The sequence below is a fragment of the Peromyscus californicus genome, unplaced genomic scaffold (genome assembly GCF_007827085.1).
Source record: "Peromyscus californicus insignis strain IS unplaced genomic scaffold, ASM782708v3 Scaffold_6__1_contigs__length_162567912, whole genome shotgun sequence".
NCBI classification, from domain to species: Eukaryota; Metazoa; Chordata; class Mammalia; order Rodentia; family Cricetidae; genus Peromyscus; species Peromyscus californicus.
This window is the reverse complement of record NW_026294584.1, coordinates 158250741-158278514: the sequence shown is the minus strand read 5'-3', so window position 1 is coordinate 158278514 and position 27774 is coordinate 158250741. Positions and strand designations below refer to the sequence as shown.

Genomic DNA, 27774 nt, shown 5'->3' with positions numbered 1-27774 from the left:
AAGCCAATGGCTCTCAAGGGAGAGAGTGCTCCACACCATGGCTTCTTCACTGGGGGACTCATGAGAATGAGTGCTGGGCTTTGAACACTCAGCACAAGTGTGAACCTCACCAAAGACTCTGTGCCATGTCTGACTCATTTGCTCTATGCCCAGAAACTGGCAGATAGCAAGATGTGTTTTGCTTTGTTTTGTTTTTTGAGACAGGAGCTCACTATCTAGACCAAACTGGTCTCTACTCATGGTCACTCTGCCTCCACCTCCAGGATGATGGGTTTCAGGTGTCTACCACTATAGCAGTCCACTTATTGAGTTTTTTTTTCTGAGGCAGGTTCCCACCCTATAGCCCAGGCTAGCTTAGAACTCACTGTGAAGCATATAGGCTGATCTGGAACTCATAGAAACCATCCTGGTTCAACCTCTCAAGTGCTGAGGTTTCAGACAGGCATGTGTCATCACGTCTGGCTCTCTTGGAAATGTTATGACTTTCTTTCCAGAGGGACAAACACTTAAGTAGCTCACCAGCTTTTTGTTTTCATTGGTGTCCAATTGCTGTGTCCATGCAAACACCTGCTGGACACTTGCACATAGAGCAGTGCTTGGGTTCTTTGGTGACTGTTGAGTTCCTACCTGTGTAGGAGATGCTGGAGTAGTCAGAAGGAGCTAAAGTATAAATGTTTAGTTTCTTCCTCTTCCTCCCCAGGGGCCTCACGAATCTTTCAAGTTTCTGTGAATCTTAAAATAACATTGCCGGTATCCTAGGAAATATATCTGGAAGTAACTAGTTAAATTTAAGTCATCATTTGCATCTACTTTCACATGGAGAGGAGGTGCATTTCCTACTTGCCCACTGAGCTCACACCTTGGAGCATAAGCTCTGTGTGTCTTTTTGTAGGACAGAACTTCTGGGGTTAGCGTGGGAGGTGACACGAAAGTCCCATTCCTGATTGTTAACCCTGACAAGGCCCTGTAAGCACCCTAATGTCTAGAGGTGTCAGGACACTCTGTTCATTGTTTCAAGAAAAGAAATCTCGCTGTGATGTGCCCAATTGTGTGAACGAATGTTCAGCACCTCCTGCTTGGATTCACGGCTAATGGTCTAGATTCTGAGTCTCCCAGGACCCATTGTGTGGCCTCCTTCCTTCACACCGCCTTTCTTTTTAGCAGTTTCATGATTTGTTCACACCTCCAGGAAGAACTTGGAGAAGGAAAAGAAACACAAGTTCATCAACTTCTCCCAATGCCAATCTTCCCGGTTCTCTGGTTCCAAACCAAGCTGTAGGAGAGTCAGGTGGTCTCTGGGGAGACCAGACAACTATGCAGCACACAGCCTCTAGCTGGGACCCACAGGGCCCGTCTCAGTGATAACAGCAGAAACAGGTATTTTACTAAAGGTACACATGCACACATACCTGCTAACACAAGCCAGTGTTTAGGGGTTTCGATGCCGTGAGCATCATCAGGGAAACACACAACATTGTACATGTCTGTGTGACTGAATTAGCTGTTGCCTCCTTCACTAAGCATGGCCTTTTACAGCTGTTTTTAATGACCACTGACCACTGTACTAGCCCAGTTTCGCAAGGCGCCTTTGGAGGCATTTGAACCCACGGCTGCACAATAAAATCAACGTTTCTGATCCTGGGTCTGTATAGCTGCTGGCAACACACCAGCAGGACTTCAGTTGACCGATGTGTTAGGGAATAAGGTCCCTAAGCACACGTGGGCAACAGCAGGCCTCTGGGGAAACAGACCCACCTTGCTCTGGACTCCTCTTCTGCCAGCTGGCCATTGCACCGTGAGCTCTGGGTCCCTACTCTGTATTCAGAAGGAGCCAGCTGATCACTGTGGAGGAGATCCAGCCATAGGGAGAACCCGAATCCCTTTCACCCCATCTCCACTGTCTGGTTATTGGTGGTACCTATGATCTGGCTCTCTCCCTGAGCTCCTGTGACAGACACAATTACTGCTATACCTCTCACCTGGAAAAGCTGTGAGTCTCTGATGGGCAGGTGATTTAAACTGGCCCAAATAGCTATGCCACTGCCAGCTCTTTACAGGGCTTGTGTCTTCAAGCTCCTCAGAAGACATTCAGGTTTTTAAACACCAGACTCAGGGAGAATGCATCAGGGGCCAGGCTTATTGGAGACCTGAGTGGAACATGCTACCAGGGGGTTGGGGTGGAGATCTTCCAACTTCCTGGGGCTGTGGTGCAGAATCCCAGCTACACCCGACCTGGACTCAGTTCCATTTGCTGTTCCCTGTACCCAACCTGTCCTGTATCACTGTTCTGATACGTCTATTATTCTTTGACAACTGCATATGTCTACATAATGTACTTTGTGGTCATTTTCTTATTACCCTCTCTCATCACACTCCCACTGGACCTTTCCTTCTCTCCACCCCCTCTCCAGTGCCCCCCTCTTTCCAGCACCATTGTTTGTGTTGTGTTTTTTGTTACCCCAGGTTTAAGTAGGGTGGCTTGCATGAACATGGGTGGGGGATTGCTTAATGGAACACAGACTACTTAATAATGGTGTTACCACTGAAGAACATCCCCCCAATTTTTTTTCATCCCCCAAATTTTAACCAGAGTTAAATTTGTTCTTTTTTTTTTTTTTTTCTCATTTCTCCTCCATCCTCACACCTCCCCACTCAAGCTGGATGTCATCCTATATCTGCATCATTATTGCATATCCATTGATCCACAGTCCCTAACTGGCCTCACTTTCCACCCTTTGCTAGCATTTGCAAATCTAATCCAAGCGTACAAGTGCCCTCTCTCCCTCTTAGTGATGCTGTATATCACAGATACAAAACATATAGTATACAGGGAGAAATGAAGAATCAGATGGGTGGTCTGATGGCTCAACCTCACTGTCAACTTGACTGCATTTGGAATTGACCTGGGAGACACACCTCGAGGTGTGTCCCTGAGGACATTTCAGAGAGGATTAGCTAAGGAGGGAAGACAACCCTGAGTGTGGGTGACGTACCTATAGGCTAGAGTTCCGGACCCAGCATTCTCCACTCTCTGCCTCCTAATCAATATCTGAGGAGTCCAAGATACTCAAAGTCCTTACAGTCTGGGGAACTAGTCCCAGAGTCTAGCTTCTCTGCCTTACAGTTACAGGGATTTCTTAGACTCTTAGTGGGTGTAAACCAGATGGGGTCTCTGGGGGCTTCCATCAGCTTCCCAGTCCCTCCCCTAGGGTGACTTGACTGTGGCCATGGGGTAACATGACTATTCAAAGTTGAGCATCTTTGATGGTTATAGATGAAGACAAAATTCCCAGTGGCCCAGCACGTGTCTGAGAGCTTGGACCCAAACATCAACCAATCACACATCCAGGAGTTGATGAGCCTCGGCTGGAATAACAAGCCACCAACAGTAGAATTCTAGTACTCAGTAATTCTCAGGGGTCCACTAAAAGGGACCACCAACAGTAAGATGGCTCATTGAAGCAGTGTGCCGCTCTTCTGATGCCATTTTCTTTACATCTTCTCTTTGGGTCCTTGCCACAAATCAACATTGCTCAGCTATTCAAAAAATAATAATTACATTTTTCATACATGGCACTGCATTTCATAAAGCGAATCACATACAAATATGTAATGTACTTTCTGCAAGCCCCATCCCTGCTCCTCCTCTGCTCCATTAGAACTTCTATCCTACCAGCCTCCCTTCCCATATTGGTACTACCTCAAAGTAGAATCCAACAAGGACAAACAAGGACATTGAAAGGTCATAGTGAGAAATTTGGACTTTATTCTTAAGGTAATAAAAACTATGCAAGCACTTGAGGAGCAAGTGAAGCGTCTGGATTTATACTGTGAAAATGCCAAGAGTTACAGCATGAACAATGGACGAGGGGAAGAAAGGAGACAGCGACATCCCCTCGGAGGCCACCATGATGACCCAGCAGTGAACTGGTGGAGTAAACAGAGCAGGAGACTTGGGAACAAGAGAGGGGGGAATCATTCTTAAGTATTTACCAGTTCTGGGGTGCTGTTTCCACTGCACAGGACAAGGGGCTGAAGCAGTGGCCGAAAGAGTCTAGACCATGAAAAGCAGCTGTTCAGGAGGACTGACTACTGTTGGTCTGGACAAGCAGCTAAGACAACAGCAGCAGACACTGGAGTGAGACTGAAAAGAGGACCCACACACTGGGGAAACCTGTGAAAAATCCTGAAATGATGACGGATCCAGACCAAAAATACACAGAGAATTCTCCAATTCAGCAATTTAAAAAAGATCCAGTGAAAACAAGCAAATGGTTTGGACAGAACCCGTGTGAAAGAAAACAGATGGCCAGTCAAGAGCTGAGAAACGCTTCCTATCCCATCCCACGGAAACGTACATTGAAACCACGGTGGGAAGTCACTCCCCGCATCAGAACAGCTATCACTACAAAGACAGGCAGGGACTGGAGGGAAGGCTTAGTGGTAAGAGCAAATTGCTGCACAGGCATGAGGGCCCGAGTTCGAATCCCCAGCACCCATTTAAAAGCTGAGTGTGACTAACTGTACCTACAATCACAGTGTTGAGGGAAGGGGGAGTGAGGCTTGCTAGCTGCCACCCTTACTAGAGACCCAGTAAGAGGACCTGTCAAAAGGCAGTATGATGGATAGTGATAGAATACCTGGACCTCCACTGGTCTCCATGCACACTCAGACACGCAGTCACACACAAACACACATGCACACACATCACACACACAAAAATATTTATTTATTTATTTGTTTGTTTATTTGTTTTTCCAGATAGAGTTTCTCTGTGTAGTGAGTACTGGAACTCACTGTGTAGATCAGGCTAGCCTCAAACTCAGAGATCTGCCTGACTCTGCCTTCTGAGTGCTGGGACTAAAGGTATGTACCACCACTGCCCAGCCCCCCAAAAAAACAAAAATTAAGGGGAAAAAAGAAAAGTAGGCTGTTGGCCCTGCATGGAAAATGATAAAAACCACTTGGGAAAGGAGTGGCCATTTCTGAAGAAGTTGAACACAATCTCATCAAGTGAAACAGCTTAAGAGAAACCAAAGCTGATGCAGTGTGGGAAGATGGACACTCGCAACCACAGGCTTACCAGCTTTGACAGAGCCACAGAGAAAGCATGCACAGGGCAATCTGTAGAAGTTCTGCAAGGCCACTGAGAGACACACAGAACAGAATTCTAGAACATTCAGAGTATAAGAGGGACAGAACGGGGGCCAAGGGTTTTATGGACAGGGTGGGGAACGGAGGAGGCATTAGTGTGAAGGGTGTACATATCAAAACTTATAAACTGTAGGGACCGAAGACCTGGGTTTGATCTTCAGAATCCATGTAAAAAAGCCAGACATGGTGGTGAGAGCTTGTAATTCAGCACTTGGGCAGCAGAGACAAGGTCTCTGAGGCCAGCCACTCAAGGCACCTGAGAAATGACACTTAAGGTTGGCCTTTGGCCTGTGTGCACGCGCACGCACACACACACACACACACACACACACACACACATACACACATACACACACCTTACCAAATGGTACACTTTATGTGTATGTCATCGACTGTCAATCATACTCCCTATAAAACCATCCATGGGCCGGGCGGTGGTGGCGCACGCCTTTAATCCCAGCACTCGGGAGGCAGAGCCAGGCGGATCTCTGTGAGTTCGAGGCCAGCCTGGTCTCCAAAGCGAGTTCCAGGAAAGGCGCAAAGCTACACAGAGAAACCCTGTCTCGAAAAACCAAAAAAAAAAAAAAAAAAAAAACCATCCATGGAAAATCACAGGAAGATGTGGTCAGTATTTGCAGTTTAAGTAGAGCTGGAAAAGCAATCAATATCTAGCCAAGATGATATTTAGAGATCACTATGTGTGCAATAAGGTAGTGATGATGCCCCCAGAAGTCTGCGTTCAGCCTCAGTCAATGCCTGATATTTTTCATAGCTACCACAAGGAGTTTTGCTGGTTTGTTTTTATTTTGTATTTACTAGGCTGTAACCAAGGCACATTTATTTTCATGAAGATCAATGAAAGCATTGCCATTTCCCCCTACAACACTTTCAACCACAGACTTTCTGCCTCTTCTAGCCAGGATGCTCCAATAGAAACCTGTAAACTTAATCCAGAAATGCCAAGCACTCACCTATTCCATTTCTGTTTCTGAGCTGTCCTGCGTCTACCTATTCAGTGGCATTATTCAAATAAGTCATCATTTTTCCATCCATCCTTGAGGACACTTTAGATTAATCGTCCACAGACAGGAGCCATGGTCAGCACAGTAACAGAAGAGATAAAAGTCCAGGACAATATAGTGTCCTGGGGTTTTATTTCCAAATTCATTGAAATATAAGATTCTAAGATAGAGTATCCTGTCCATAGATGCATGAAATAACTCCCCAAGAGAAGGACACAGGCTTCCAGTATAGCAAGCAATCATGTGTTTGTGCGCACCCCCCAGACCTATAGAAATAGCCTTAAAGAAGAGGAAAAACTTGGAACAAACTTAGAGAAAATAATAAGGCACCTGGGTACTGTGTGAGCCATCAGAACAAGAGCATCCTGGCAGGGCAGGTGGCCCTGGGGAGCCCCGAAGAGAAGGGTTCCAGCTGAGGTCAGAGCTGGGGCTCTGCAGGGAGCACTGGGGAGGCACTGGGCTCTGCAGCTGCAGTTTTGAGAGTAAAAAATTCAGAAAATGGGTCTGCAATCTGGGGCATCATTAAAGAGTGGAAGAATAGGGGGATGAATAGGAACAAAATGCAATGATAAATGCATGAAGATGAAATCTGCTGCTCTGTTACTAACTCTCAAACTTACCTAAAACAAAGACACTGACCATTCATGTCCCAGTGTGAAGCTTCCCTCATGGAAGCTGGAAGTCACCCTATCTGCAACTCTTCCATCCCATCTCTTTGTCTAAGTGTGAGCAAGTGCCTAGATGTCACAAACGTGTCCATCCAGTCAAGAGCACAAACCACAGGGGCCAAAACAGCAGCTGCCAAAGGTAACAATTAAAATGCATGCAGAATCAGAACGTGGATAGTGTCCAGAGAGGTGACAGCGATGGTGACAGCGAGCTTCATCGGACTCCGATAGAGAAGGGTTGACTGAGCCAGTTGGTGGTGGTGGTGGTGGCGATGGTGGTGGTGGCGGTGCTGGTGGTGGTGGTGGTGGCGGTGGTGGTGCTGGTGGTGGTGCTGGTGGTGGCGGTGGTGGTGCACACCTTTAATCCCAGCACTTGGGAGGCAAAGTCAGGCAGTGTGGCAGGCTTCTTCTGCTGGGCCACCAAGCAGGTCCCAAATCATGACATGGAGACTTACTAGTTATGAATGCTCAGCCTAGCTTAGGCTCTTTTCTAGCTCTTTGAACTTAAATTAACATGTTTTTCTTTATCTACCTTTTTTTTTTTGCCTGGGAGCTTTTTACCTTTCTTTCCTTTTGTGTATCTTACTTTCACTGCTTCTCATGTCTGGCTGGCTGGCAGCCGCCTGGCTTCTTGCCCAGGGTGTGTCCCTCCCCTCCCTCTTCTCTCTCCTTCTCTCTTTCCTCTCTCAAACCTAGATTTCTCCTCCTATTTATTCTCTCTGCCCACTAGCTCCACCTATCCCTCTCCTGCCTAGCTATTGGCCATTCAGCTTTTTATTAGACCAATCAGGTGCCTTAGGCAGGCAAGGTGAAACAGATGCATCACATCTTTACATAATTAAACACACATCCTTACATCATTAAACAAATGTAACACACCTTTACATAGCTAAAGTAATATTCCGCAGCATAAACACATCTTTGTCCAGTTAAAATAACATTCCACAGCAAGGCAGAGCTCTGTGAGTTCAAGACCAGCCTGGTCTACAGAGAGAGTTCCAGGACAGCCAAGGCTACACAGAGAAACCTTGTCTTGAAAAACAAAACAAAACAAAACCCAGAAGGGTTAACTGTAACTGTACCTTTGTTAAGAGAGCTAACCTGTAACACTTGAACCACATCTCCATCGCTTAAAGTAGTTTCTGCCCAAGTTACTTACCCCAAGTCTTAGCTCCTACATCTGTAAAATAGGGATTAACAATGTCTTCTTGTGGAGTTCCCATGGTGATGCTCCATGCTCTGTGTGGCAAGCAGAACTGTACACCACGTTTAACAGATGCCAGCATTTCCACTCCATATTGGTTCCACTACTGAAAGGGCAAAGATGTTGCTCCCCAAACCTCCCGCATTTGGTTTGTAGTTAGGATTAAGGATGGGACAAAGACTCCCAAGTGGAAAGAGGAATCTTCTCAATGAGTACATATTCAGTGAATTCTAAAGCAAAACTGATTGAGTTCTGCATTGAAGCAGATTTCCTCTAGATTATTTAGAGTCAGCTAATCACAAGTCACAGGGAAAAATTAGAGTAATGAGGGGGCTAATTAAAGAACAAGAGGTGAAGCAGGCGGCTGAGAAGCCTATGTAGATGTTTTATAGTGCCTGGCTGCTTCAAAAGCAGTTCAATCTTCTAATCAACCCACTTGTTTCCATCTCAGTAAATACAAGGAGACTCAGAATAGCACCGTGTCCCAAAGCCAGATTTGAAGCCAGGGAAGGAAGCTGGTCCATTAATGGCTCAGGACAGTTCCTAATTAGGGCAATTGGAATTAATGCATGCATCTGAAGATTGAGTTTCCTCGCTCAGCTTTGTACTAGATAGGCACTGAGAAAGTGAGAATAACCTGTGCTAGTTCATCCTCATCCTACATACAACAGGGGCAATGTCTGCTCACACGGTACACAGTCAAATGTACAAATAAATGCAGTTACTCAGGCTAAGCCAGAGGCTCAGTTGGCAAAATGCTTGCCTTATAACCATGAGAACCTGAGTTCAGACGCCCAGCACCCACATAAAAAGTCAGGCACAGTGGCAAGTGCCTATAATCTCAGGACTGGGGAGGCTGAGACAGGAGGGTACTGGGACTCACTAGCCAGCCAGCTTAGATGAATCAGTGAGCACCAGGTTCAATGAGAGACCCTGTTTCAAAAAACATAAAGTGGAGAGTGATTGAGGAAGGCATTTGACATTGACACACATGTTCACAGATGCTCACACCCAACACACACACTCACACCACACACACACAGCTGTTACATACACACACTACACACACACACAGAGCTATTACACACACACACACACCATACACACACAGCTGTTACATACACACCACACACACACACACACACACAGCTATTATACACACATGCAGCTATTACACACACACTCACACCATACACACACCACACACACAGCTGTTACACACACACACCACACACACACTCACACCACACACACACACACACACACAGCTGTTACACTCATTGTCCCACTCTGTGGAGAGCTGTAGGCCCCACTGCATCCGCACAAGTTCATCTTGCCACTCATTCCCATTGCTTCTTAAAGGTCTCAGCTTTTACCCAAATGCTCAGGCACTCAAAAGTTGTTTCTCTATATAGACTCCCTCTCTCTATCCCTGGAACCCCTCCACAGGGCATCTGAGGACTTCCAGTCCAGTGTGTGAGACAAAAGGGAGAGCCAAAGTTTTAAGTTTTATTTACTATGCCTAAGAATCCATAAAGCAAAAATGTCTCTGATCAGTGAGCCTCTTGCTCCAGGACAGCTAGTTCCTGAAATGCTAATGTTTATGGGAGATAACAAGCCACATATTTTCACTCCCCTAAACAAATTTGTTTGAACCATCTGCACTGGATGTGCTTGATCACATGTGGGCGGGAGGTTCACAGGCAGGAAACACGTCGGGATATATGCTTGCCCCTGATTGGATGTAGGCTGGACGTACGTCAGGATGCATGCTCGCCCCGATTGGACGTGATAGGAAATACTTAAACTACGGCAAAACGTGATTTGGGGCCATCTTCTGGAAACCCAGAGGTGGACCTGGCCAGAGCCCAACCATCTGGCCAGTATTTAATTAAAGCTTGCTTCAAATCTGGCTTTAAACTGTGGTGGTGGTCTTATTCTCGAATGGTGGGATTAACACAGAACAACCGTTCTTCTCTCCTCTCGCCTGTAGCCCCATGCCATCTTATCACACCATCTTGGATATGCGGGAGCTTCGCTTGTTCTAGGAGAGCAGACAGTCCAGGGCCAGACTCAGAAGGCAGTGTAGCAGCATGGACATCTTGCAGCATCCCAAACTCTCCTTACTGAGCTCTACACCTCACATACAAGGGAGGGGTGAGGGGTGTTCCCAGACTCCTGGACAGCCTTCCACCTTCTCTCTCAGGAACCACTTTCACAGCTCAGCTGCCCTTGAGAAAGGCCTGCCCTCTCTGTACTGTGAGTGAATGAAAAAGCAAACGAAACAAAAAAACCTCTGAATTCTCCAACTTAGTCCTTGACAGGTTCATAGGGAAAAAAATTAGAAAATTATTTCTTTCTGGGCGAAACTTGACTCATGTGTTTAAGATTTTCAAAAAGCCCATATTGAACTTAGAGGCTAAATACTAAGCTTTCTTAGTCCTTTGCATTCCTTCTACAACATTCCACAATCCTCCTCAGGCAAAACGGTAAAATCAGGAAAATGTTAAGTATTTGTTTCAAACTCCCCATGACGGCTGACTGTCATTAGTCTAAATTCAGGTAATTTTAATGGTCAACAATAATTTGCATATTACCCAAGAGGCTTCTGTTTGTGAAAGTTGGTTAGACAAAGATAGAGAAAGAAATTTACTAGAAAAAAATTGATCCTTTGAGAGTGTCAAAACTAGAGAAATGCCTGCTGCATACTGGGATGCTTTTCAGGCATCTCAGACATTTCCTCTGGATTCCAGAGAGATGATTGGTAGATATTTGCTCTTGGATGACCAGCATTACCTTAAATTATTTTTAAAAGGCCCACAATATTTTTTATCAGTTTATATTCATTGTCCATGGTGATAAGTTTAATAAAGATGCTTTCATTTGATTATAACATGTACTTTACCACATTCCCTGTCCATGTCCTCCTCTTCCACCCCATCCCCCTTCTCTAGTCCCCTTCCCTCCCCCAGAAAGTCTCATTTCTACTTTTATATCACACACACACACACACACACACACACACACGCACACACGCACACACGCACACGAGAGAGAGAGAGAGAGAGAGAGAGAGAGAGAGAGAGAGAGAGAGAGAGAGTCTAGGATTGACACATGATAAAACTGTGATATTTATCTCTGAGTCTGATTTATTTTACTTAAAATGGTGGACTCCAATCCAAACCATTTTCCCCAAATTGCATAATTTCATTCCTCTCTATAGCTAAATAATATGCCATTGTATGTATCTACTATATTTTCTTTTCCCAAATCATCTGTTTATGAACACGTAAGTTGATCCATGACTGAGCTACTTTGAAAGTACTTCAGTAATATAGATATTTCTTTAAAAACCTTTTCTTTCTTTGAAAATCAAAAAATAAAACTACTGTAGTATGTTCAAGGCTAGTGTGAACTACACAGAAAAACCTTGGTTCAAAAGAGCAAACCTAGGACACAGGTCTGCTGACACCAGTCAAGGCCACTTAAGAGCAGGCACAGCCACTAGGCAGTTCCTCGATGGAAGGCAGCAGGTCTGTAGCCTGACTCACTGCTGTCCAGTGCCTTTCTTGCTAATCAAATGCAAGGTCAGATTGAACTTGCATCCCAAGTGTAACCACTCTCAACACCCACCTGCCCGAAATTCGGGGACTCTGCTCTCTCATGTAATGGAATGACTACCCACAGGAGCTGGTGACAGCTTGGAGCATGTTCAAGCCCTACCATGCCATGTTGGTCCTCTGGTTGGGTTCCTTCCCTCTCACAGTAACACAAAGGTCAAGACTGATGGCTTCCCGTAGGAGCATAAACACAGCTTTGGATGTTTGTAAGCATGCCTCTTCATGAAGGTGTCACTTCATTCAGGGTGCCTGTCCCCTGTGCACACTGGTATTTAGAGGTGTTATATTTTTCTAAAAACATGCTTTGGATCCAGGACTCTAATAAACGATAATTTTCTTTTTGAAAGCTTTTCTATTTTTTTTCCCATTTTCAAAAAGTCTGTTATAAAAGCAAATTTTCTCTTCAAATGAATGACAAGATTTTTTTGTGTAGTGATTAGTAAATTGAATTTGTATATACACATATACATAGACACACATACACACATATACATCATCTATGCACATATACATACACACATATATATCATACATATGCATACACATACATCATATGCATAGACACATATATACACATTTATGTCATATACACACATATACATACACATATACATCATATACACACATGCATACATACATATCATATATATATACACACACATATATATCATATACACACACGTACATATACACATGCATCATATACATAAATACACATATATGGACATATATACCACATACATATGTACACTTACATACACACATGCACATATATACATCATGTCATATACACACACTCTCCTTGCCTTTTTGTAGATGAATTTCTAAATGGTCTTATTAAATAAAAAACACAGAGCCAGGAATTTGGGTTAAAGCCTTAGAGAGATCAGGGAAATAGGGAAAGCCACCAGCCAATCTTACCTCACCAACTCTGCAGTTTCCAAATGGCGTGACTTCCTGTTTATCCAGGCTTTATATGACTTGCTGTTCTGCCCTCTCATTGGCTCTCTTAGACCAGCTACCTCACTTCCTTGTCACTGTCTGTCTGTACAGACCCCCAGGTCTCTATGGTTAGTACTGGGATTAAAGGGGTGTGTTACCACGCTTGACTGTTCCCTAGTGTGGCCTTGAACACACAGAGATCCTTCCTGCTAAGTGATAGGATTAAGGGCGTGTGCTACCACTGCCTGACTTCTTTGTTTACTTATAATGGCTGACCTCCCCCCCTCCCATCTCTAGGCAAGCTTTATTTATTAAAGCACAAATAAAGTATTACCACACCTTTTAATCTTTTTAGTGAGACCATATTTCTCTACAGATGACAACTATCAATTTAATTCAAAACCATACTTGATATACACATGGTAGGTACTATGTTAGCCATCATACCATGTTTAGGGTACACAGTCTTCTCAGAGAGATTTTTACACAATGTCCTTAATTTAATGAGTCACAGGAGACTCTTCCTTTAAACACGCCTGTGTCTTCCTCTTGCTCTACTTGGACCACAGCCAGAGCAGCAAGACCCTACACCCTCCCTGTACCCTCTTCTGCAACCCAGAACTTTAGTAACTCCTTGACCTGAAATTGCTGGTGCTCAATAAATACTAACAATTGAGTTAAGTTCTCCAGTGCCCTCACAGAAGCCACCAACCTGCCTGAGCACAGCATCTGTGACAGGAAAGACAGAGGGCCCTCTGCAAATGCTGTTTCCTTCATGCGGAGCAGAGTGTGGAAATCCCATTGGGTCATCAGCAGGTTGAGAACACTGGGGGAGAGATCATGGGGGCACCATTCTGAAATGGTTAAAGTCCCCTCCTCCAATCTCTGTGGACATTTCATAACTTCTTAGTGTCTCCCATTCACTTCATGTGCCAACCCACTGCTTACCTCCCAAAGGTAACAGCTTTGTGGTGTTGCTCCTTCCTCTGAGAGGCTCCCTGCTGGAGGGCAACTCCTAAGACAAGGAAGCTTACAGGGCCACCGGAAGTGCTTGAAACTTACAAGGCTCCCTTAAAAAAGTCACAAGGTGCCTCCCCAAGGCTGTAAAACAGTAAACAAGTGTTGGGAGTGGGCACTAAGGTGGAGCCCTGAAGGCTGTATAGGGAGCACAAGGGACTCCCACACATCCTCACCTCCCACACATCCATCTTTTCGTTGTAACTGTTACCACTGAATCACCTGTGATCCTGTAAGTAGCCTCTCAGCCACCCTCCTGTAAGTAATCCCAATAAACTGACTGGTCCACCAGGCTAGACGTGGGCAGATTCATTTCTCTGGTCTGTCATTGGTGCTGCATCTGGAGTAGACAGACATTTGTTCACAAGTCCCCTGAGATAATTCCATCTTCATGTACCTTTCTTGGCTTTTTTTTTTTTTCTGTTTTGAGACAGAGTACCACACCATAGCTCTGGCAGACCCAGTACTCAATATGAAGCTCAAACTGCCTTCAATTCATGGCAATCCCCCTGCCTCGGCCTTCCTACAGCTTGGATTCCAGTTATCCTTATATATCTTGAAACATTAAAACAGTAGTGTGTGGTGGTATTGTGTTCCCCGAAATATTGTGCATGCTAATAAACTTATCTGGGGTCACAGAACAGAACAGTCACTATATTAAACATAGAGGATAGGCAGTGGTAGCACATGCCTCTATTCCTAGCATTTCAGAGGCAGAGATCCATCTGGATCTCTGTGTGTTCAAGGATATAGCCAAGCATGGTGACTCACGCCTTTAATCCCAAGAAGTGAGCCTTTAATCCCAGGGAGTGATGGCAGAAAGCAGAAAGATATATAAGGTGTGAAGACCAGAAACTAGAAGCTTTTGACTGGTTAAGCATTCAGACTTTCGAGAAGCAGTTCAGCTGAGACCCATTTTGGATGAGGACTCTGAGGCTTCCAGTCTGAGGAAACAGGATCAGTTGAGGAACTGGCGAGGTGAGGTAGCTGTGGCTTGTTCTGCTTCTCTGATCTTCCAGCATTCACCCCAATACCTGGCTCCTGGATTTGATTTTATTAATAAGACTTTTAAGATTCTTGCTACAGTAGTGGTAATGAGTGGGGATATTTTTTGAAGATGGCCTTTTCCTGGCTGTGGGGATGGGATGGAAAGGAGCAGAGGAGCAGGCCTATTACTAAGCTCTGAAGCCAATTTTACTTCTGAAAAGAGACTACCTCAGCCTTGCTCAGCATCACAAAGGGCAGAGAACACAAATAGAGGGGAAGAGAGGGAGAGGGAGGGAGGGAGGAAAAGAGAGAGAAAGAAAGAGAGAGAGAGAGAGAGAGAGAGAGAGAGAGAGAGAGAGAGAGAGAGAGAGAGAGAGAGCTGTTATTGCTCAGATGGTACAAGCCCTGGTAAATAAGCTTGCTTGTATTTGTTGAATGAAGAGACAGGTCTTTCATGCCTGCTGGTTCCCACGATTAGTGAGAGAAAAGCTGTGAGAAGTCTGCTTTGCCCTTTCTTTAAGAAATATGTGGTGAAGGACAGGATAAAGATGGCCTTTATCAGGGACTCTCAATGACACCTCTGTCCCCCACACTGTCATTCTTTTCAGACAGCTGATGATTTTTCTAACCTTTTTAAATATGGCTTTCAATATGTAAGTAACATAAACAAGCAGGAAATGGGATAAAAACAAAGAGGAGTGGGAAAATACCAGTAAAATGATATCTTTGACCCAATCACAGCAAACCCTGAGCTGTGTTGTACTTTCTCCTGTAGACAGTCTGTGCCTCAGTAATATTCTAGCCCTTGATATGTTTGTTTTGTACCTCAATGAACTGAGTAATAAAGCTATAATCCATATAGTTACACAAGTTTGTTTAGTTTTTTTCCATTTTAGCAAACATAACTGTAGGGTAAAAAGTCCAAGTTCACTTCCAGGTTTTGAAAACCCACCAATCCCTGAGCTCAAAAGCCCACCTGAGCGCAAAAGCCCACCAATCCCTGAGCTCAAAAGCCCACCAATCCCTGAGCTCAAAAGCCCACCAATCCCTGCATTCAAAATCCCACCAATCCCTGCATTCAAATATAGGTGTAACAGTCTTATTAAATAAGAAACACAGAATCAAATGCAGAGTTAAAAGCCCAAGAGGTCAGAGCAGTAGTTAAGAGCTGATACTAAAAAACCTTTCTTACCCTTCACTCCCCCTATCGTCCTTCCCCTCAGAAAGAGACCTACTTCCTGTGTATCTGTCTTTTTATTGACGTTCTGTTCTGCCTTCTCATTGGTTGTCAACCACATGATCTCCTCATCACTGCCTGTCTATACAGACCTCCAGGTCTCTATGATTGGTATTGAGATTAAAGGCGCGTGTCTCCATGCTTGAACACACAGAGATCTGTCTGTCATATGATCTGGATTAAAGGTGTGTGCCGCCACCACCCGGCTTCTGCTATGGCTTGCTATTAGCTCTGACCCCCAGGCAACTTTATTTATTAACATACAAATAAAATCACATTTCAGTACAAATGAAATATCACCATATTCAAAAGTCCATCAATCCCTGCCCTCAAAAACCCACCAATCCCTGGACTTGCCCCAAGTGAAGGACTAGAAATCTCACCAATTCCCACCCTGGAAAACTCCACCCCCAAGAAACACTACTTAAAGCCTACCTCCCACTCACTCCCCTGCTGCTTCTGGCCAGCAGAGGCGGCCACCCTCCATTGTCTCTACCAATAAATCTCTTGTGTGAGATTTGTTATATGAAGTGACTTTTTAGTATTCCTTGGCTCCTGACTCCCAGGATACCATCCCCCTCAGAGTGGCAACAACTGCACTAACCATATGATTTCTCAGCACCTGTAGATAGCCAAGCCCTTGATCTACGGGATTCTGTTGAACGCTGTGATGCAGTGTTTCAGACCCAGATGACCCCGGGTTAAGCTCCCTTCAGAGTTGAAAGTATGTTGTTTGGGCCAGTGTTTTTAGACAGATCATCAGCTGCAAAGCTCACCAGGAGAGGACTAGGTAGGAAACATTGCTGGCTCTGGCTACACAGTCTCCACACAGTGACTTCATCGGAGCTCTTAACCATGTGTCAGTAAATAGCATTGTACGTTAAAATAAAACTTCATATGTAATAAAATTTGAATTTCTTTTCTGATGTGTCTTTCTTTTTTTAGCTCCTAAAAATACAAAAATCTTTCTTAGCTCACACACAAGACTTTTGAAAGTAGGCAACAGGCCCATGGCTGATAGCTTGCTGGCCCTCACTCCAGAGTGCAGGGATACTGAAATCAGAGGCTGAGGCCCTTGGTGTATCACAGTCAGTCCTTTGCTGGTGGTATTGGTGATTACCTCCAACCAGGCTTCCTAGTTGCTTGGTTTCTGGGTTTGGGCACTTGTGGGGAGCAGATGAACAGCTTGGATCAATAGACCACTTAATTTTTAAGCGACTATGCAAAGGAATCGCCCTCAAAGCTCATCATATTTGGCCAATAACCATGGTGTGTGTGTGTGTGTGTGTGTGTGTGTGTGTGTGTGTGTGTGTGTGTGTGTGTGCGCGCGCGCGCGCCTACCTGTGTGTGTGCATGCAGAAATTGAGGACAGTCTCAGGTGTGCTGCTGAGATATCTTCCACCTTTTGTAGGAAATGGTGTCAGAGCCCCTGTCCCTGCTTCCCATCTCATCATCACAGAGAGGACAAATACTTGTTGCCATATGCACCTTTTGAATATGGGTTCTGGGAATCTAACTCAGACCCTTATGCCTACAGGACAAGAACTTTATCATCATTATGCTCTCTCTCCAGCTCTGGACGATGTTCTTAAAACCCTGGAGGAGAGGTCATCATCTACCTGAAGCTGGACAAGCATCCAGAGGGGCTCTCTAGGATGTCTTCACAGAATCCGGATGTTTCCCAGGCAAACACATTTCATGCTGCCTCTCCATTGCGCCTGAGAACACCTGGCCAGCTGCCACCTTGAAACACAAAGGCAAATTATTAAGTTAACCTCCCGTTGCTCTCTGCAACCCAGGCTGATAATAAGACAAAGAGCAATTTCCTTTTGTGCATTGTGAAACTGCATGGGGAAAATACCTTTCCTCTGATCTGAGGTTGACTCAGATCAGGAACACTGCCTCCGAGTTCCATGTGTCCTGCCTCTGGGCTGTCACGATCACAAATGGGTGTTTATCAGCCTCTGCTGTTTGTATGCCACTACTGTGTGAAGCGTGGGGACAATTAAGTCCCACTCTTTTCCCCCTTAATTATTAAATTGTACCCTAGATGATTAAATGCTTCAAGCCCTGAGGACAAAACCAAGCATAATCAGTTTGGACACATAGGACAAAGCTGAGCAGTGAAAACGCATGGCGTTCACTAAGACATCAGCTTCTCCCTAAGATATCCGCTTTTCCCTAAGACATCAGCTTCTCCATAGTAGTCTCAGAAGTCTGGAAGAGGTGGGTGAACAGGACACGCCCAGGCTGGAGGACTTGCTAAAACTACGAAAGGCTGTGACCATGACCTTGTTACATACTCTCTCCACCTTCTGGTTGATGGAATTTGAGAGTTCCAGGGGGCTTATATCATCTCCCAGAGTTTTTCTAAATAATTCTTAAATTTATGGCATGAAAACGGCACATCCTGCCTGGACCCCAACTGGAAGTCCAGAATTTTTCAAATAAAAACATGCTCAAAAAGTTTTTGAGTCAGGCATAGTGGCACAACCCTTTAATCCCAGTGCTCAGGAGACAGAGACAGGCAGAGCTCTGTGAGTTCGAGCCCAGCCTGTTCTACATAGTGAGTCCAGTCCAGCCAGAGCTATATAATGAGACCCTGTCTCAAAAAGCAAATATATATATATATATATATATATATATATATTTTTTTTTTTTTCTTGGTATCCCGAACAACCTTTCCCTGTGATCTAGATGTTTTCAAATAGGATTAAGTGTGTGTAGTGTGTATGCATGTGTGTGCAGGTGCATGTGCACAAGTTGAGTGTGCACATGGAGATCAGAAGTTGGCAATGGGTATTCTCAATCATGTACCACTTCATTTAATGAATGGGCTCTCTCTTTGAACCCAGGTCTCTTTTTGAACCCAGAATTCTACTCTCTACTATCCAGTGTGCCCTGGGGATCCCCATTTCTGCCTTGGAGCTTGTAGACTTTAGGCAGGTCACAATACCCCCAGGATCCAAACTCCAGTCTTCCTGCTTGCACAGCAGGCATTTTATCTGCTGAGCCATCTCTGCAGTCCCTTAAATGGATATTTCTTAAGCGTATATTTATATAAGCGGGGCAATAAACCGCATACAGAGAAGAATTACATTTCCCCTGAGAATTTCACAGGGTCTAAGGCAAAGTTACTCACGCTGAGAGCCGTCTTGGGTAGAACGGTTTACAGAATTCATTCTGTAAAGGAAGGTCTGGGGGGCTTGCATGTCTACAAATTCAGAAATGACGAAGGAACAGTAAATGTGGGATTAGTAATGCATGGCTGGCTTTTATCAAATGGGGATGTTACCACAAGGAAAACAAGTAAACTTTATAAATAGCCTTTCTTGAGGAGAGACAGGGTTTCTCTGTGTAGCCCTGGCTGTCCTGGAACTCACTATGTAAACCAGGCTGGCCTCGAACTCACAAAGATCTGCCTGTTTCTGCCTCCCGAGTGCTGGGATTAAAGGTGCACACCACCACATCCAGGTAACTTTGACTTTTTAAAAGATTTGTTTTTAACATTTTTAAGTGTGTGTGTGTGTGTGTGTGTGTGTGTGTGTGTGTGTGTGTGTGTGTGTGTGTAGGTATATGCATATGAGCGCAGGTGCCTGCAGATTCCAGATGGAGCCATGGAAGAAGCTCCTAACACTGAAGTAGATTAGACTGGATTGTACAGGCTATCTTCACAACCTTCCAGTATATGAAGACCTTTGAGAGGAGAAAGACATGGTGATCTATCCAGGGACAATAAATCAGATGCTAAGTGCTTCCGTTACTGTCAAGGTGCCGGGTTTAACAGAAGACAGAGCCTGAAATGTGAATCCACTGTGGCTAAATGAACAGTCACTCGAGAGAGTCTGGGGCTTGGCTGACCTGGAAGCAAAGCTAGTCTGGGAGGTTTTCACAAGGCCACACAGAGCAGGGTGGATTGTAAAAACAAAGTGTGGTTCCACGTCTAACATAGTAATGACTTTGATATTATTTGCAAACAACATGGCCAAGTGAGATGGTTACAGGGGCCAGAAGGACAACTGGAGGGGTGACCAAGAGGACCAGCTGGCAACGTGACGCACAGCTCCACAATGAACGCCTAGATGAGGGAATGGGCACTGAAAATATTTACACGTTCCCTCATTCATTAGAGTATGAACCAGAGGCCCACGATATGTTAGATAGATACTAGTCTAAGAATCAAACCATTGACCTTGGAGTGTAGGTTTAGAGGGTTTAGATTTAACAGTAAGCAGTAAATATAATAAGCTAATTATGAATTATGTCAAGGGAGGATAAGACTTGAGAAAGGAAGGAAAACACGGAGCAGATAATGGTAGGCAAGAGGCTCAGAGTGACAGGCAGGCCACACAGAGGGCGAGGATGTAAGCAAAGATTCCAAGAAGCTATGAAGTGAACCCAGAGCCTGTAACCTCTGGAGACAGCTCCAGGCAGAGGAGCTAAGGCCAGGCCCCCAGGGACAGGGGACAGATGTGTTCAGGAATAACAGGGGGGTGACTCATGTGGCTGGGAGGCAGCAGTGAGGGGAAGCAGATGAGGCCAAAGGTCATCATGGTAGAAAGCCCCAGGAGGCCCATGCAGATCTTTCTCACACTGAGTTTTTCTGTTAATCATCAGGGGCTGTTGAACAAGACAGAGATAGAATCTAACTGAATTAAAACTTCCGACCCAAGCTGCTAGGTGAGGAGCAGGCTGAAGACAGCAAAGATCTTTGTGAGGTTCCTGTCACAGCTCTGGGTGACTCCAGCAGGTGGTGGGGACAACAGAGGTGATATCTAAGGGGATTGGGTGCTACATGTTGCCATCAGGAAGAAAGCGATTGAAGAGCTACCAGACCAGCTCTCCCCATAAAGGGGGAGATGTACATGTACAAATCAGTGTGTGCGTTACAGATGTTGGACGATGCTGCTTGGACGATTTTTCAAAATGACTAACAGCATTTCCTGAGAGATGGGTTTGCTCTGACAGTTTCTCTAGGACAGCGGTGAAGTTCTTCTGCGACCTAACACACAGGTGTTATTTGTGTGTTTATTGTAGTTATTACTCAGCCTGTGAGAGGTGGAGAGGTGGAGGCTGACTTAACAAACAGAAGCTTATTTGAAGGTTAACGGGTATTGGTGGGGGCAGGACAAATTAGGAATATGAAGTAAGTGCCCGTTTTTATTTTAAAAACCTAAGGATATCATGTTTCTAGTTTTTCTCTTTTTAAAAAATGTTTGGTTTTGTATTTCACACCTGTGTGTGTGTGTGAGAGAGAGAGAGAGAGAGAGACAGAGACAGAGACAGAGACAGACAGAAAGACATGCAGGTCCCTGAGGAGGCCAGAAGAGGGCATCAAATTCCCTGGAGTTGGAGTCACCTGAGGTTGTGCGACGCTCCGTGGGTGCTGAGAACCAAACCCCTGTCCTCTACGAGAGCAGCCAGGGCTCTCAACCGCCAAGTCATCCTTCCAGCTCCTTGCTTTTTTTTTTTTTTTTTGATCCAATATTGAATATCATGGACTGTCCAGGGTGTCCCTTATGCTGTTGGCTTTTTGTCTTTCAAAAGGACTGTTCCCCTCTCCATGCTCTGTGGCCTGGATCACTCCCTGCAATACTCACACCCTCCTGGGGCAGATCCAACTTCGGCTTCCAGCTGCTGTGTGCCCTAGGGACTGGGAGAGAACTGAACCTGTGCTCAGGGACGGACAGCAGCACAGAGAGGCGCTTACCCAGCCTGGCTCTCCCAGACCCTTCAGAGCAGCGCTGGTTTTCTTTGTTGTTGTTGTTTTTTTGTTTTTGTTTTTTGTTTTACTTGTTTGTTTTTTGAGAGTGTCTCTCTCTGTAGCCCAGTCTGGCCTTGAACTCACTATAATGACTGGCCTCGGACTCATAATAATATTCCTGCTAGGATAACAGGAGTGCACCATCGTGTCTGGCCACATATTCGTTTCATACTCAGCCAGTATCTGCCCCTGACATTTTGGCTCCATTTGGGACCCTGTCCCTAAGAAGGAGTCCTCAAGGGCATTGTCTAGCTTTGCACTCCATGTCCACCCCCCTTTGCCTCATGAATGGGCACAGAAGGGACCTTCATCTTGAAACAAGCCACTTAGGAACAGCTTCTGGAAAGTCCAGGAGGACAGAACCATGAGGATCCTGGCTGGCAGGCACTACCCCTGCTCTCCACCTGCTCTTTTGTTTTTTGTTTTGTTTCCATGTTTCTCGTGTGTGTGTGTGTGTGTGTGTGTGTGTGTGTGTGTGTGTGTGTGTGTGTGTGTGTGTGTGTGGTGTTCATAGTGTATTCCAGTGGATGTGTTTGGGGGGCATTCCCAATTAGAGGCCAGAGGTTGATGTTCAGTGTCTGCCTCTAGCACTCTCCACCTTATTTTTTAAAACAAGTTTTCTCGCTGAGCTTAGAGCTTGCACATTATCCAAGGCAGCCATCAAACCTCAGGGATCCTCCTGCCTCCACACGCCCAATGGAAGGCACGAACCGTTGCTGCATCTGGCTTTTTAAACAAGTGCTGGAGATCTGAACTCAGGTCCTTACACTTCCACAGCAAGCGCTGTACTGACTGGGTCACCGTCCAGTGTCTGAGCAACTTAACACCTTACTAGTAATTGAGAAATTTTTGCACTAACCCTATGGAATGATGCAGAGGTATAAAACACAGCCACGGAGTATGTAGAGATGTCCAGTGTTGATGTTAAGTCATCTTGACTGTGGTGTCTAGTAGCTGGCTGTCATTCTAAAACAGAAATCTGGATGTGTGGGCATTCTCCCAGACAGCCTTGAAAAAGTCTAAATTAGTAATCTGAGCAGCTTGGGGTATTACCATGGCACTGGTAGCAGCAATAAGCACATTCAGTGTGAATTTTTGTGGGCACAGAGATGACTCTGGGTGGGCCAAACTTAATCACTCCACTCCATTACCCACAAATGCTGCAGTATAGAGCCCAGACTCCAGAGTCAGCACGGAAACATTCCCCAGCAGCCCGTCTGCTTTATGAATGAAACTAAGTCAGTCATTTAAGAACTGCCTTCTATGTCGGCTCCTCTCTCTTTGCTAAAAAGATCTGGCTCAACCAACCTAAGGAAGGGGAGGCTGGCTATGGTTACAGGGATCCAGCTTATCATGGTGAGCACCGCATGGTGGTCAGATCCACCTCCCATCTAGGTGGGTCAGGAAGCAGGGGCAGAATAGGAAGCAGAGTGGGCTACAGACTTCAAGGGTTCCCCCCAGTGACCCACTTCCTGAAGGTCTCCCAACCTCTCCCAGCAGCTCTACCAGCTGGAGTGAGCACTCGGACACACGAACAGTTCCTATTCAGATCTTAGTATTTCCAACTGACTGCTGGATCCGGGAAAGCTGCCGATCAAAAGACTTGTGGTAAAAAGAAAGGAAGGACAGACAGATAGCCGAACAGTACTAGAGTTAGTCAATGCACAGCTTAGGTTCTGTGTGAATCCGTGCCTGAACACACTACCATGACCTAAAACACAAGCCTGTGCTGAATGCCACTGTCACCTGTAAAGGATGGCTGCTTTTATTAGAAACAAGTGAGCAAACAAAATGTAAAATCAAACAAACAAACAAAAACACCCCACCCCATTCAAATAGGATGAGAAGGCCTTATTCAAAAATATTTCCCATTTTTTGATACTAAGGTTTACCACCAGACATGCATTTTGTTTAAAATAAAAATAAAGCAGAATGTGGAGGAACACACTCAAGTGTCCGAGGCAGGAGGATTATCTCAATGATAAAGCTAGCCTGAGCTGTATACTGAGTTCCAGTTCTGCCAGAGAAAGGAGGAAAGAGGGGGAGGGAGAAAAGAAAAGTGGGGGAGAAAAGCGAGGGAAATGTGGAAACTCGGGAAAGGAAGGGAGAGAAGGGGGGAGAGAAGGGAAGGAGGGGGAGGGGGAAGAGGAGAGGAGAGGAGGAGAGGGGAAGAGAGAAGACAAAACAGCATGGTACGCTATGGTTCTGAAACCTGGGTCCCTGGACCGACCACAGGTGAGTCCTTCAAGTCTGTGAGCCACGGTTTCCTCCTATGCAAAGTGGAGAGAATAAATTCTCCCTCCCAGCTGTGTGCATGGGTGTTTTTTGCACCCTCCATGTCTCTGGGCTCCTTGCACAGCCACCATACTTCCTGCCAGGCATCTTTACAGAACGCATCCTTAGCTCCTCTCTACCACTTCCCATGTGTCCACCGAAGCCAACCATCAACTACCTGGAGTCTCTTGTGACAGATTAGGGATTCTCCAGCCTTGTCCACAGAAGAGTTCCCATGAATCTGGCTGGGCCACTCACTGCCTTTATTGCTCAGGCTCTTGAGAGTAACCTCTTGGGCCTGAGGAAGAACAGGTGGTTTGACCCGAGGCCCACTCACTCCGTGGACCTCCCTTTCTCATTTCTCTTTTTCATCTTTCTAGTCATGATTTATTTGCATGTTTGCCCCACCATTCGAGGGAGATGCCATTTATATTGCCTCACACCCAGGCTGAGCGCTTCCCTCCCATGGCAGCTGCTCTGTGAATGGAAATGTTGTGGGCTTTCTAATGCTGCAGGCGGTGGTTCTAATCCTGGCTCTGGTATTTACTAGCTGTGTGGTTAACAGTGACTTCTCTGAACTCCCATTTCCTCATCTGTATAAAACCAAATTCACATCTATGCCTCGGGTTTCTCGTGATTAAAGGAGAGGCTTGTATCTGAATCATACATGGGTCATCAATACATGCCTATTGCCTAACTCTTTTATGGATGCTTCCTTCTCTTTATTCTATGTCAGGAGTTCTAAGTTCTTTACTCTCCATGTCCTGTCTGTCCTTTCTCTGCCTTCGTCATTTTTCTAGCTTCATTTCTGTCACTGCTATAAAATACCCTGACGAAAACCAACTGAGTGGAGGGTTTATTTGGCTTATGTGTCCAGACTATAGCGCATCATTCGAGGAAGTCAGGACAGGAATTCAAGCACACCAGTCAAGAGCAAAGAAAGGCACCCACATTGCCTACTTGCTTGTTGCTTCATGTAGCTTTCTCGTGTTCTAGAGAGTTCAGGAACCCCTGCCCAGGGAATGATGCCCACCACAATGGGGAAAGCTGGCCAGAACCATCATCTCCACTACGGTGCCCTCGACTAAAGGAATTAGCATAGCTCTTGTCTCAGAGCCTCAGATCAAACCGCAGACTCTTCCTCCCAGCTGTCCGCACAGGCAAGTCCTGACTTGCCCGCTGCATGGGACTGTGCTGGTGGGGTGACGGACGTGCAGAAGGCTTCTGTGTCCTCTCTGGTCACCTTCTGGCTCTGGTCTCAGTCTCTCTGGTTCCTTATTGAATCTCACTCACTTTCTTTATACTCATCACAAGTGATTCGCCTTCATGTTTTTCTAACCTCAAATTTCCTCTTTCAAATTAACTTTTCCCTTTCTGCCAAATTACTCTCTCCACTCGCCTACACACATACACACTGCAAAACCACTGGAGGGTCAACAGCCTACACACACTGCAAAACCACTGGAGGGTCAACAGCCTATACACACACTGCAAAACCACTGGAGGGTCAACAGCCTACACACACTGCCAACCACTGGAGGGTCAACAGCCTACACACACTGCCAACCACTGGAGGGTCAACAGCCTACACACACACTGCAAAACCACTGGAGGGTCAACAGCCCATACACACTGCAAAACCACTGGAGGGTCAACAGCCCATACACACACTGTAAAACCATCAGAGGGTCAACAGCCATACACACTGCAAAAACACTAGAGGGTCATCAGTGTATTCTGGAGATGTCAGAGGACGTTTCCTTAAGTGTTAGTATTTTTAATTCTTTTGTGCTACAGTCATTTAAAGATAAATGTAGCCCCACTTTTATATCCTTAAAGATCTGACTTTCTTCTCCCACAAGATGATACCATGCCTGTCTGTGTTCAAACATATGCACCCATCTTTCTTCTGTAGCCTTCCCTTCCATGTTCATAATGGTTTCTTCTTAAAATGTCTCCCTTCATCTATGAACTCATCTTTCTCTGAGCTCCACTATTTGATCTACCCAACATAAGAAGACGTAGATGTCACCCAGTGGTCACACTGTATGTCCTGGACACACAAGTCATGTGTTTAAGATCATCCAAATACAAACTGTTGTCTGATCTGCTGCTTTAGTGGAACATGGGTCTCTACTTCTCCAGGAAGTAGATGGAAATCAAGAATTGAGCTGTGCAGTGATTGGGGGAGATCCAGCTTTCAGTCCCCAGACAGCTTCTCATCTGTAGAAGCCCATCCGGTCCTAAGTCCCAAGCACTGTTTTCTGTCGTTACACTGCCGACATTCAGTCATCACAGTGCCCCAACCTCTGGGCCCAAACTCCATTTCCTTCTACCTCAGCTCTGGCCCATGATCTGTTGTGCCGTGTGCTGATGAACCCCAGTTAACCCTGCTGTAGACAAACACCAGCTCCTTAATTCGCTTGTTTATTATATAAAAATGGAATATTTGCATTAGCTGTTTCTTTCTTTTGTGTGACAAAAAATACCTGATGAAGGCGGATGTAAGGAAGGAATGAAGGGCTTACTTTATGCACAGTTTTAGGCTACAGTCCATCATGGCGGGTTAGTCACGGCAGCAGGAGCATGAGACTGCTGGCTACATCACACCCACGGGTGGGAAACGGAGCGAAATGGATGGTGTTCAGTTCATTTTCTCCTTTCATTCAGTCCAGGACCCCAGCCCATGGAATGGTACCTCTCACACTGTGAGTGGGCCTTCCCATCTCAAGGAGCCCAGTGTAAAAAGTCCCTCACAGATAGGCCCAGAGCTACTTCTCCCAGGCAGTTCTAGATCCTTCAGCCCCTCAGGTGCTGAACACATAGTAAATGCCAGGTTTGGGGCTATCTCAGTTAATACTCATAAGTTCAGTTTTTATTTCTATTTTCCAAATTAGAAAACTCAGAGAAATTTGGGGATGGTGGCTCCGGCCTGTAATCCCAGATGCAGAAGAACCAGAACTTGGGGTCCATAGGGCATCTGGCTTGTCCATCTTGGGGGACAGTATGTAAGTTCTCACAATTTAGAGTTCATGACTGGACCTCAGTTCAGCCCATCATTTCTGATGATTGGCATCACTGGAACACTCAAGGAGGACCAGTTCCCAGAACTCACAGAAGCTCACTTTCCATGGAGTCCAGGGGCTCCTTTTCTAGTAGAAATCTATGTTCTCAAAATCGTGCTGATTACAGGACCAGTTGATACTATTTTTCAATAGTAACCCAAGGCTTGAATGTGGTCACTCTTAATTTCTGTGTTCACTCATTTAGAAAGACACTCATTCACAAATATTTAAGTGCTGTCATGGTTTGATTCTGAAACATCCCCACAGGTTCATGGCTTAGGCATTTGTTTTTGAGCTGTGGATGCTGTTTGGGGAGGCCATGGATTATTTCAGAGGGTAGAGTCTAGTAGGAAGTAAGCCACTGCAGTTGGGCTTTTGAAGATTCTAACTTGGTCCAGGCTTCTGATTTCTCTCTGCTTCCTGATCCAGCAAGATGTAAGGACTGTAGCAGGCGCTTCTGCCGCCAGGAATGCAGCCACCAGAAATGCAGTCACCAGGAATGCAGGCACCAGGAATGCAGGCACCAGAAATGCAGGCACCAGAAATGCAGCCACCAGGAATGCAGCCACCAAAAATGCAGCCACCAGAAATGCAGCCACCAGAAATGCAGCCACCAAAAATGCAGCCACCAGGAATGCAGCCACCAGAAATGCAGCCACCAGGAATGCAGCCATGCCTTCTTCCCTGCCACCGGGAATGCAGCCATACCTTCCCTGCCACTGGGAATGCAGCCACTAGGAATGCAGCCATACCTTCCCTGCAGGCGAGAATGCAGCCACCAGGAATGCAGCCTGCCTTCCCTGCCACTGTGGCTAAAACC

The 27774-nt window shown here is 45.6% G+C and overlaps 1 protein-coding gene across 1 annotated transcript in view; it reads right to left on the bottom strand.

The window, feature by feature from the left end:
* Sspn (sarcospan) overlaps positions 1–17588 on the bottom strand; it is a 66165-nt gene extending 48577 nt beyond the window's left edge. Inside the window, exon 1 of the mRNA XM_052720415.1 lies at positions 17471–17588. Coding sequence (XP_052576375.1) covers positions 17471–17488 — 18 coding nt within the window. The 5' untranslated portion in view covers positions 17489–17588. The remainder of the gene's footprint in view (positions 1–17470) is intronic.
* Positions 17589–27774: the final 10186 nt, after the last annotated feature.